Source organism: Chionomys nivalis, chromosome 4, assembly GCF_950005125.1.
Source record: "Chionomys nivalis chromosome 4, mChiNiv1.1, whole genome shotgun sequence".
NCBI lineage: Eukaryota > Metazoa > Chordata > Mammalia > Rodentia > Cricetidae > Chionomys > Chionomys nivalis.
The window spans coordinates 76,438,233-76,451,036 of NC_080089.1; the positions used below are offsets into that span (position 1 = coordinate 76,438,233).

The 12,804-nt window shown below is 43.2% G+C and overlaps 1 protein-coding gene across 1 annotated transcript in view; it reads right to left on the bottom strand.

The window, feature by feature from the left end:
* Positions 1–12,804, bottom strand: part of Lrrc1 (leucine rich repeat containing 1) — a 115,314-nt gene that overhangs the window by 59,892 nt on the left and 42,618 nt on the right. The window contains exon 2 of the mRNA XM_057767228.1: positions 9,146–9,263. Within this exon, the coding sequence (XP_057623211.1) occupies positions 9,146–9,263 (118 nt within the window). The remainder of the gene's footprint in view (positions 1–9,145; positions 9,264–12,804) is intronic.

A 12,804-nucleotide genomic window follows, 5' to 3' on the forward strand; every position in this document is an offset into this window, starting at 1 on the left:
TTGGCTCTATTATCTTCAATATTCTCAAAATACAGTGATGAGTGCCACCCTCCCATGGCGCCTTATTTCAGTTCCACCAGTAATGACTGATTTGAGGCACCTCACAACATCTTCAAACCTCAGTTTCCTTACCCATCCTGAGACAAGGGTTCCCACAAATCACAGGACTGACGTGGGACAGTGCAGCTCATTGGCCACACCTTCTTCACCTACATCTCTGCTGGGTCCTCACCCTACATTCTGACCCTGGGTCCTAAGTCCGATTTTCAGGTTCAAAAGGAAAGAGTGCAGGATTAACTGCAGCTCTCCCGCTCCAGCCCTGCACACCCGTGCTGTTCTAAGTGCTGCACACAGTCTCGCACTAATCTAAACAGCTAAAGTCTCCACTCTACAGATGAAGCTAACTAGGACTTGGCGAGGTCAAAACAATCTGTCAAGTAGCAATGTGGCTCAAAATCCTTTAACAGCCTTGGGCGGCCCTTAAGCAAGTGCTTTGAGGATGTCCCCAAAGTAAAACTCCAAGTTTTAACTCTATTTTAAAGTAAGTTTCAAATTTCAAGTTTGAAATCACACACATTAGCATAGGTCTTATGCTGTCTACTGACTATTCTGTGGCCACCAATGATCTTGACCTGTTCCTAGGTGTATGTACTTTCTGCAGGTGTGGGAAAGAACACATCCATGTTCTGTTTGGGGAGGCATTTCCTACAGGCATGAGGCTCACTGCTGGAAGGCAGTAACATTACCGCAGGATCATGGATATGGGACTGTTTGCATGAATGTTTACTGGGTGTGATTAAGTTTACGAATTAGCCTGACTGCAGCACAGTGTGCCAAATCAAACATTTCTAGGTGTGTGCATGAGGATGTTTCCAGGTGACATAAACACTGGAAACAGGAAAAACACTTGATGAAGCCAACTACACTCCCCAACTCACAATCAGACAAGAATTTCGTCACTGCTTTTCCTGAAATCCAGTTTCCTGAGGGAGCAGATGACGGACTTCTCAGTGTTCCATGACTGCAGGAGTTGATCCACACACACTTCCCTCTCCCCTGCTCTTACTGGGGTTTGTCAACATCTGTTAAATACCAGGCTTGTGGATGATCTTGTGCTTTCCTCTTTCTGTTCCAGCCATCAGCCTTTGCCCAGCTCCTTTCAGCCAAGCATAAGGATCTTGAAGACTACGGAGACGCCGAGATCTCAGGAGCAGCAGAGGCCCTCACCATCTACCCCTTACTATCCTTCTCACACTACACTGTAAATTCAGCAGTAACAAAACGGCCCTTTTTTGTTGAAACACCAAGCCTTTTTAAGTAATAGTCTACACTGACAAATGAGAGCTTGTTACTTAGCATAGCACGGTTCGTCGTCACACGGAATCAATTATCTGTGTTCGTTTATCTCTTATTTCATACTATTCCCATGCCTATAGGAATATTAAAATTGTCAGTGGGTAATACACCAGTCATTTATATGTAGTTTTTTATCTGTAGTACCTGTGAGTTTTCCTCTTTAAGTGACAGATGACCTTAACGTAAAACCTTACACTTAGTAAATCTTCAACAGGGAAAAAAATAATTAAAGAGATGAAGTGGTGAACCCATCAGAAAAGTCCTTGTCACACAAGCATGAAGCTGTGCATTCCAATCCCAGCACATAGGCTACAAAAGGAAAGCCAGGTGCAGAAATGCACCCTTTTACAGTGCTAGTGCCGGGGAAGCAGAGCCAAGAAAATCTCTGGGGTTCGCTATCCACTCAGTATAGCTGAATTAGTGAGCACCAGATCAGTGAGAGACCTACCTCAGGATCAAGGTGGATGCACACATACAACCTGCACACACATACACAAACACACAGATCAGTGAGAGACCTACCTCAGGATCAAGGTGGATGCACACTTACAACCTGCACACACACACACACACACACACACAATCAGTGAGAGACCTACCTCAGGAACAAGGTGGATGCACACACACACACACACACACACACACACATCAGTGAGAGACCGACCTCGGAACAAGGTGGAGCACAACTGAGAGAGAGCCGCCATCAACCTCACACACACACACACACAACCTGCACACACACACACAAAAAAAAAACAAGAACTACAGCTAACTAAAATAAGTTTTTAATGCACCATGGTCTATGGCTGCTTTGTTTTTCAGAAGGAATCTGTCATCACTTTCATTACTGGCTTTGAGCAATATGTTAACTGGACCAAAAGCTTATCGAGGACTCACACCAGTAACTAAGAATCAAACCATCGCTACACATACCCACCAAGTCAGTTCTTAGGAATGCTTCTCAGTCCCAGATTTTCTCTGTAAGATCCTTTGTCCCTTTCCCAGAGCTGTCTTTTCTAGGAGATATGCAGTCTAATTGTGAGGGAGCGTGGCTTAGACCATCCAGCATTCAACTGCCCCACGGCTCAGTGCCGCTTTGCCTCAAGCCAGACTGACATGACAAACTGGATGACCTCAAAATCAAGTGAAGCAGGCAGTGGGCACCGGCCCCAGCTACTCTCAGGGCTGTGAGCAGTAGTGCCGACACCCACAACAACCCCTGAACGGTATCAGAAGCCCTCTACCCAACGTGATTTAATTCCAAGAAAAAGCATTGTGGTTAGTTTTGCTTTCTGCAACAGCCTGCTGGATATGAACCCACCATTATTTTGGGGGGAGGGGAGTCAATGAGCAAGAGCAACAACTTAGTATGTAAAGGCTGAGGAGCACTCATGGGGAAATAAAATGCCACTGAAAAGTGGAAAAAGCCTTTAAAGAGCCTGTAACTAAATAAAGAATTTGTCCTAAAATATATATACTCAGAGGTATTGTTTTCAGTTATTATAGACTTGCTAATTTAAAAAAGAAAAAGAGAATGCTATATAGATACACTATTTTCAGTACAATTTTGCTGATAATGGGACAGGAACCACCTTAGGAGAGGTCTACTGTTCTATCTCTATGTTCTGGTATGGCATGGGCAAGTTAGGGACCCGAGAGAGATCCTTCTAGACAGGGCAAAAAAGACTGAGGAATGGCAAGAAACATAAGAAAAAAGTATAAATATGTTCATCAAAAGGGACTTGTGGTTTAACCTCTAAGCCATCTCTCCAACCCTGGAATATAATTTTCCTAATCACAGAAGCCCAATTCCTTTCCGCCTTCACTTAAAAAATGGTCACTATAAACTGAAATTAAGTACTGTGGTGGTTTGAATAAGAATGGCCCTCACAGACTGATATTTGAATGTTTGGTTCTCAGCTGGTGGACTATTTAGGAAGGATGGAGGTGTTGCCTTGCTGGAGGAGGTGTGCCACTGAGAATGGACTCTGAGGTTTCAAAACCCATAGCAGACCCAACTTGCTGCCTGTGGATCGGGATGCAAGCTCTCAGCTACTACTCCAGCACCATGCCTTCCTGCCCCCCCCCAAGATGTCATGGACTCACCCTCCGAAACTAATCAAGCCCCCAGTTAAATGCTTTCTTTTATAAGTTGCCTTGGTTATGGTGTCTCTTTACAGTAACAGAATATAACTAAGTATGTGGTGCTTTTGCATTTAGCGAGTCCAAGGCAACCCTATTTTTTCCGTATTAACTCACGAGAAGGTACAAGCTAGGCAGAAAGGGGTCAAGTGAAGAAGCAGAAATACTTGAAAAGCAAGGGACAAGCTCTACGCTGAGAGCCATTTAACTGCCCTGCATCAGCCAAGTGAGTCCAGCGCTGTGCTTCCTTTTGCTGATGTCTTTCATGGTTAATGATGACAGGGACAAGGAAACTCTCCAGGTCCAGTCACTGTGCAATGTGCTAAGCAGAGCATTCATCCAGGGCCCAAGGCAGGCAGCCAGAGAAACGAGAACTTCATTACGGCGTGTCTGAAGAATCCATGGGTAAAAGCAGACTCATGCAGCTTTTCTGGTGAGGATGAATGTAGTTCATCACAAAGAAACCAAGCGCAAGAACCGTGCAAATGAGGAGGAGGACACACAGATACTCTAGGTTTGTGCTGCCAGAAAGGCCTCTCCTCAAGGCAGACTTGGAAGCAAACACAGCCACTTCAGCAGGTTTTAAGCCTGGTTATGTTACACTAAAGAAGCCAACGCTGCAGACCACGGACATTGTTCAGCGTCCCCGGCTTGGACAGAAGACCTACCCTATGCATTAAACCAAGTCAAAGCTCAGTGAGGAGATGGGCTCTGCGCTCCCTGCGGGGCATCCATGGCATGTACACTGGAAAGAACCCTACACCCAAGTTCCTGGTGGCTCCTGTTTGCTGGGCAGCCAGTCACAAGTCAGGATTTCTCTTATGAGCAAAATAAGCCTCAGGCTACTTTGGCTGAGTGTGCTAATGCTAACCAGCGCCCTCCACCCAGCCATCCCCACCCCATCTTCATAACTGTAATACTTCCATATTCCTTATCGCTCTTTTAAATCGCCCTTTTAATATCAGTATTTATTTTCCAAAACAGCAAAGTGTTATTGATTTGTAAACACTAATACAAAGCTACTTGCAACATCAGAAATGCATACTGTATGTAGTGTTACAAGGTCTCATACACAGCAACACATGAATAAAATTGAAAAATAGATCGTGTTCTCACCATGATTCAATATTAACCAACAATGACCTCTACTAGTGCCAGTGGTCTAGGCCTTATACTTCGGGGAAAACTAAACTAAAAGGGGAATGACGTGGTTCAAGGATTTAATTACATAGTTGATAGTGTAATCAACTATAAAACTCAATCTACTAACACTGGGGCCGAAAACATGATGCATTAGGAAAGTCCGCCGTGGATCCTTGGGTCGCAGTCCATGTTATGGGTCAATATCTTTCCTTAGATGAGAAGCCATTTCCCTAGGACACGAGAGGCAGACACAGAGTTCCAGCATCGAGCTAAAGGCACTGCACCGCAGAAAATGCGTCATACTTGAACTGGACGTCTGTCCAGTTTTATATATGATTTTAACATCGCATCCAGATATCTATCCCATGTACTCTTTTCCAGTTATCCTTTAATCTACATTCAAGGAAGACATGGAGTATCTTTTTCTCTCAATATATTTTGGTCCCTGCATGTTTAACATGAAACTTAGCGCTCACTTGTATCACACAAGAAGTAGGGCCTCATTCCACCCCTTCACAGAACACAGCCCAGCAGAGCTAAGAGCCAATCCAAAGCTGATCCGACACTGATGACAGACCCAGGACTCTGGACCAAGGTCCCTAGCAAGTAATTCTGGAGCAGCCTCGATTCCATACCCCACCCAAACAAACAAGCAAGCCCTCAGCCCTAGAATACCCTCAAGCACTGCCCTTGCCTCGTGAGCTAACTCTTCACTACAGCCCATATCTCCCTTGACTTTGTGCCTGAAATAGCAGAAAACAAAGGCACAAAAGGTTTGGAGGTCCAGACAGTTCTCCTTGGCCCAGGAAACAGTCCTTTGAAAAATCTTATTTATAGACTTCCTTGGAGAGAAACATAAAACTCTCTTATCTTTCATGTAAGCAAGGAAAGAGAATCCAAATAAACGTGAGCTTAAGTCAGCTCTAGCATACTGTCCTGAGTAGGGAACATCCTGGATATTCCCACGTTACACACAGAGATGCAGGGTTGTCTGTGGCAGAGAAAAGTTAGGCTCATAATCACGTGGAACTTCTGAAGGATGTCTGTAGCAAGTCTGAGTGGTAACTTCGAAAATCTGCTACTGTCTCATGGACTGGCAGGATTCGCAGCCCCTGGGAACCAAGGCCCAACCTCAAGGTCAAATCCAGACCTACCACTTCAGAATGTTCAATTTAATAAACCTTTCAGGTAACCACTGCATATTCAGGTTCAACACGGAGTAATCTAGTGGCTGTATCAACACCTCACCTTCCTCCTCCATGGTCAAAGCACTGATTTTTAGAAACAACAGGAACTGAAGAAGCCATTGAAAGCCTGATCAAGAAGCAGCCAGCCCTGGTTTGGGCTCTTGTACAAGCCAAAGGTTAGGCAGGGAACTCACACAATCAGCTTCTGTCTGCAGCAGGCAGCTCCAATTAGTGCAACAGAGAAGCAGAGACTAGACAGGCCTCAGACAACGGCCCCAGACCTCACAATAGTTCAAGTGTACAGAGTAGGCTCTCACACTGCCTCTCGGGCTGGAGGTTTTGTGACTTTTATTTATATACTCAGTTTCCATGGAAATTTATATTGATGTGGTTCTATCTGCCAAAAATTAATAGTAAATAGAAGTAAAAGGAAGCACACTGAGATCTGCCCATCTGGAAGTGGCCTGAGACCCTGTTCCTGTTGATTAAACAAGTAGGGACCTTGTTTTGATGTGTCACTCTGGCAGGCTTGTATGACCTTAAATCCCTGAATCCATCCATGCTCCATACTGCATTCTCCATGCTTGTATGGTGGTTCGTACCCCCATCCCATGTGCCTGTCTCCCCTCACTCCCTCCAATATACCACATTCTCTAGCAGGTTACTTATGAAGGCAGGGCTCTTCCAAGACAGTTTAAGGCCCTTGGCACTTCTCAGTCTCAGAAAACATGAAAAAACTGCTGGGTCCTTCACAAGGTCCCAACACTGACAGAGGGCAAGGCTAGCAATGAGATATTACAAAAGTTCAAGTGAGCATCCTCAGGACAAAAAACATTACACCCTGACACGAATTTTAGGCATGCTTAGCTTCGTTTGTCAACATGCTGAAGGTTAAAAATGAATGCATGGGAGAGGCATGAAGCTCTCTGCTATCCTGAGAACTGGTGAGCAGGAAGCAACAGTCACTACCAAACCCCAGGGATCCCCATCACAGGAAACTTCATCAAGTACTTCTGGGCCCCTATTTAATTTCTCCTTCCTAATTCCTATTTCAAAACTGCTTTTTATTTCCTCAGACTTTGTGATTGAGGTTTCATTTCACACGGTCTCTGCTTCTCTGCAGAATTAGTAGGCAGCTTTATAACTTTTTTGTTTTTTTAAATAACTCAGGTTACTGCTATGACATGTCATTTCCATCATGTATATCACAGTATGATCTTATAGGCACCTTCCTAGAAGCACTTCCAGCCAGGTCAGGTCCAATCCTAACTCCAATATGTTGAGAGAGAGAGAGAGAGAGAGAGAGAGAGAGAGAGAGAAAACCTTTGCCCTGCCTCTCCCAGGGCAGCCATTTTGTAGCTTCTGTCTAAGCTAGGAGTCGTGGATAAATGGATACTACATCAGGAACAGAGGCAGGGAGAGATACACAGGCACAAGCCCTAATGGGTGGATGGGGAGATGGGGGGGGGAGCACAAGCTAGTCTGGGGGAGAGGACTAAAAAAGCAGTGAGACAGAGGCTATGAACCCCAATCTACTGTAGCTATTGGAATGTCAGTTCTGCTCCCAGCCTTCTGTGAAATCCACTTTACCTGAGCTACCTTTTGTTCTCTAATGCATACGCCAGGAGTCTAAAAAACCCACCCACCCAGTACCTTCAAAGTAAGAACTGAGTTTCATGAATAATAAAAGACACGGCATCAATGAAGCCTGGCTCCTCCAAAAGACAACTCCCAACAATGGGAGCGAGCGGGTGCGAGCAAAGGAGGGAGGGGTCATTTGCTTCCCCACTGAGACAAAGATCCACTTACAGATATGGTGCCCAGGCCTTCGGTGTCTGTGGGAGACAGGAGACTGAACAACAATCTACATTTAAAAAAAAAAACAAACAAAAAACAAACAAACAAAAAAAAAAGAGGTGTGTAATGTAAGAGAAATGGAGCAATTATCCTCTATATAAATAATTCCGACCACGCTGGGGCCTAGCCTGGGGAAACTATAAAGGTCCCTGGAAGACTGAATCCTGTCCCCAGGAGCTGCCACTCCACCACTGTGCAATAAAAGCGGTGGTGCTTCCCACCCACTGTGACAGTGGAACTGAGTTATTGGGAGCCCACCAAGGCCAGCTGGTCTGGGACTGAATAAGCATGGGTTGATTCCGGACTCTCTGAGCATGGCGGTCAATGAAGACTGATGAGAAGCCAAGGACAATGGCACTAGGTTTCGATCCTAATACATGAACTGGCTTTGTGGGAGCTTAGCCTGTTTGGACGCTCACCTTTCTGGACGTAGATAGAAGGACCTTGGTCTTCCCGCAGGGCAGGGAATTTGGACTGCTCTTCAGTATCGAGAGGGAGGGGGAATGGAGTGGGGGGAGGAGAAGAGGAGTGGGGATAGGGGGAGGGAAGTGGGGGGAGGGCAATATTTGGGAGGAGGGGAGGGAAATGGGAAATGGGGAGCAGGTGGAAATTTTAATTAAAAAAGAATAAAAATAAATAAATAAGTAAAAAAAAAAAAAAGCGGTGGTGCTGGGCGGCTCCGACAGGGTTCTATTTGTGTCTGCATCTCCCTCGTTCAGTGTTTAATAAAGGGAAAAGATCGAATAGTAAGGGCAGAAATTCAAGATAAACTCACAAATAAGTCACCTAAAAGCAAGAGGACAGAAGCATCAGAAGCCTAATTAAGATGACAGAAGGCAGCTCACAGTACAGCAGGCTGGTGGGGAGTGCACTCAGCTGCAGTCAGGAGAATTAACCTTTCCCTGGGGCATGGCTTCTCTACACCAGTGTCCAAACAAGCATTCACCACCAGCTCTCCGCGTCAGGCTCAGGAACATGAGTGACTGCCGGTCATGGTCACCTCCAGCCCTAGAACTTGGGAGGCAGAGGCAAGAGGACTGCCACACTGTCAAGGCCAGCAGGGCCACACAGTGCATACCAGGCCAGACAGAGTTACAAATGAGACCTTGTCTCACAAAACCAAACCAAACCCAACCAAACTGAGCAAGTCAAGCTTCAAAAATAGTGTCGGAAAATATTTGAAGTTAACCAAACTATTTAAAGCCAAGCATAGTGAGACAGACCTGGGATCCTAGTACCTGGAGGAGGTGAAGTTGGAGGTTTGCAAATTCAAGAGCTACAAAGTGAGATGTCTCAAAAACATAAACTTTAAATCTCATTATTTTCCACACGAAAAATGCACATAGCTTTTCCATAACCAGAAAAAGCATCTCCAATGACCTTTACACACTCACTTTTATCAATCATGTCCCCAGCATCAAAAAAGACAAAAGGACATTCCAAGTAGGATGTCTTCTTACCATTTCGAGACACATCGAGTTCCACCAGCTGCATGAAGTTTGCTATTTCTGGAGGAAGTCGCTGAATTTCATTATCACTGAGTCCAAGCTTCCGTAATTTGACTAGCTGGAAAAATTGCTGAAAGAGAAAATGGTGTAACATAAGTTTCATATACGTTTGCACAGCTCTTTGAGCTAATAGAACATTTCGGTTTTTCTTTTAGAACTAATGAAGACTGTACTGATGTTAATTTCTTAATTTGAGCAGTAAACTGATCGTATGAAGACATCATTGGCATACTGTGTACAAAGTACCTCTCGAGACTTCTAATACTTGCACATTTCTGTCCATCTACAAGTATTTAAAAATAAAAATGTTTAAAAAATGAATGAGCAACTTCATGAGAATAGATTGTCACATCTTATATTTATCAAAATATTAAAATCATATTATATAGATATGTATAAACCTAAGAATAATATATTTTAGAAGAATTTTAATTAAAACTACTGTTTATATAAAGCATAACAAAATAATTCCATTGGTCATAGATGTAATATCTCACATTGTGTGCAGCAAGTAGGAAAATATTTTGACTAGGAATCAAAAGTCCATACTGGTTCCCCACGGCTGCAATACAATGAATATGTAAATCTTTCTTCTATACCCTTTAACAACATACTAAAATATATACAGAGATCAACACAAATATAAAAATATACAATAAGCCTATGAAGATTCAGAACATACAAAGCAAGAGGTAAACTAGACAGTTATACAACAAAGTTCTTAAAGCCAAAAAGCAGGACAAATAATCATAAAGTAAGAGAAGGTGGGAGGGAGGGAGGGAGGGAGGGAGGGAGGGAGGGAGGGAGGGAGGGAGGGAGGGAGGGAGGAAAAGAAGGTGGGAGGGAGAGAAAACAAGAGCTGTGCTGTTAAGTAGCCATAAAGAAATTAGGTCAAGTACCTCTAATGTAAGGAAAACTGATTGAAAATTCATTTTTAAGAAACAGATAAATCCTTGTCTTCTTTTCCCTTCCCTTCCCAGCCAGGCAATAGGTTAACTGACAGCATGGGGGCTTTACCAGAGAGAGCTCACCCTCCTGTCTGGGGGCAACCAGGACTCCAGGCATGGGCACAGACCAAGTGACACCAATCATCCTAGAAAACAGCTGGCATGACGCCCCCACCCCCAACACACACAGTGTCTGCACAGGCTCAGCTCACCCATACTGCCAGGACCTGGATTTCTAATTTAAACGGAGTCTAGATTTTCTAGATACCTACGAAAAAAAGCCTACAATATGCAAGAATCCAAGTGGGTATACACACACACACACACACACAAGCTTGCATAAACACACCACAAAGAAACAATACAGGGAATCAAAGAAAACTTCATCAGTTAAAAAGTATAGGATTCGGTGGGGGGAGGAGGGTAGCTGAAGCTTTATGTTATCAAATCAAATCAAGAAAATCTGAAAAACACTTGGAAATGTAAAAATAATGTAGCCTCCACAAAAGATTCTAAGAGAGGTAAATAAAATTAACAAATTTCCTAAGAAGTTTGAGATGGGAAAACAAAACCAGAGAGAAAGAGACAGAGACAGAAACTAAACAACTCCACAAGTAATTAATAATCCATGCCAAAAAACACAGAAAACTACAGAACATGGCTTTCTGGTTCCCAAGGGCACAGCATCAGAATAACACAAACACGTTATAGTTAGAGCAGAACTGTATCCCACAGCCTCATGTTTGAAACACTCATTTCCCAGCTGGCAGTGCTGTGAGGCAGGGACTGAAGGAAGCTACAGTCGGTGGCAGCCTTGCTGGCAAAGGTGTATCACCATCACTTGGTAGCTGGCAAAAGCGTACCACCATCACTTGGTGGTTACAGCCCAGAACCGGGCTTCACCTCCTTGGGCTCACACTGCCATAAAAGCATCTCTCTCCCCTGCTATGATGGACTAAAGCCATGAGCCAAAATCAACCTCTCCCCCCCCCTTGTTTCTGTCAGTTATTCTGATCACAACAATGCAAAAATAACTAAGAATGAAAATAAAAACCATAAGTAAGGAATACTGAACTAACAGAATTAGTTAGAATTTGTAAATTTCCAAAGAGGAGTGAAATACAGGGGCAACAACAAGGAGTTTGAATTCAGAATGGCACTGGACCTGATACAAACCTGAATGAAGAGTCAATGGCATGCTGCCTTAAAAAGACAAGAAATCATTTTCCACCCGAATATGAAAAATTTGCTTTTCCCACACTTTCCCCAGAAAACTACCAAAATGTGGATGTAAATTTAAAAGAACAATATAATACTCAGGATAGTAAATCAACAAATTTCAGAAAAACAAACAAATTCCCAGGGAGAGTCCCATATGCCCCTGAACCACAATCCCTGAGAATAATCAAACTACATAGAAACCAAATATATAGGCTCCCAGATGGAGTTTTGAAAAACAAAAAACAAAACAAACAGACAAACAAAAACAAAACCCTCATCTCAGGGATTGGCGGATGTGCACAAAGAAGACATCTGCAACTCTCCACGTGGAGACGACCAAACAAGCAAACGGGGATGGAGTGAAGAAGAGAAAATCATAATATAAATGAATACTAAACCATCTACATGGATAAAATCAGTACGGCAATATTAGAAAGGCAAGAAACTAAAAGTGTTAAGTCTTCAACTCCCACTAGTAGACATCTCTAGAGAGCTACGAAGTGGAACACAGTCCAGCTGAAAAGCAAACACGCTACTGGCGGCACGGAAGCACATTACCTACAGAAACAGCAGAGCTGGGGTTCTCACAAGCCCAGGGAAGGCAAAAGGCTCCTGTTCCCAGCTGATCCGAACGGTGCAATGACTGAGAGCATCTGTACTAGGATGACAGGAGGCTCCAAACATTGATCATAGGATACTGATATTTAGTAATTGTCTTCTTCTTTTATTTGCTTAAAAAATGGTATTTATATAATGTTCCAAAGATGCAGTGCCTTTTGGAAAGCGAGTGGGCAACACACAAAAGACAAAACTTTTCAAGTCTACTGATATACTCTGGGCACCGCTCCTCAGACTATAACTAAAAAGAGCCAAAACAAGCATAGTGCACAAATACATCTCCACATTATGTTAAAATAAAAACTAGAAAGCATGTTGTGAACAAGTAAACAGGCTAGCCAGATGTTACATAATTCAGTATTATGCCAATAATAAAAATGATTATTAAAAATACAATTGAACTTAAAAAGGGTTACCATGCAAACAAAATTCTTTAAAAAAAAATCCCACCAAGTTCTCTGTAAAAAGCCATACTGGCACAGGCAAGAGAGGGCAGTGAGAACATTAGGGGATGGAGACAGATCGATCACAGGTCAGGTGACAAGAGTATTGCCTGAATTGTTTTTAAGATTTAAAAAAAAAGATAATGTAAATGCACTATGAATCTAGACAAATGATTCTACTAATTGGGCGTATTTGATAATGAACAAGATACTCAATGGGTGCTAATCCTTGAGATTTCTTTAACAATCAGTTGAGATTTATTTTAAGGGATGGCAAATCTCTTTTTACTAGTTGTACCAAAGCATCAGCAAGCACAAAAGCCATTGAAAAGAGTCACATATTTGAATAACTGAGCCGATGCCAATTGTTCAAAGAGTCTGA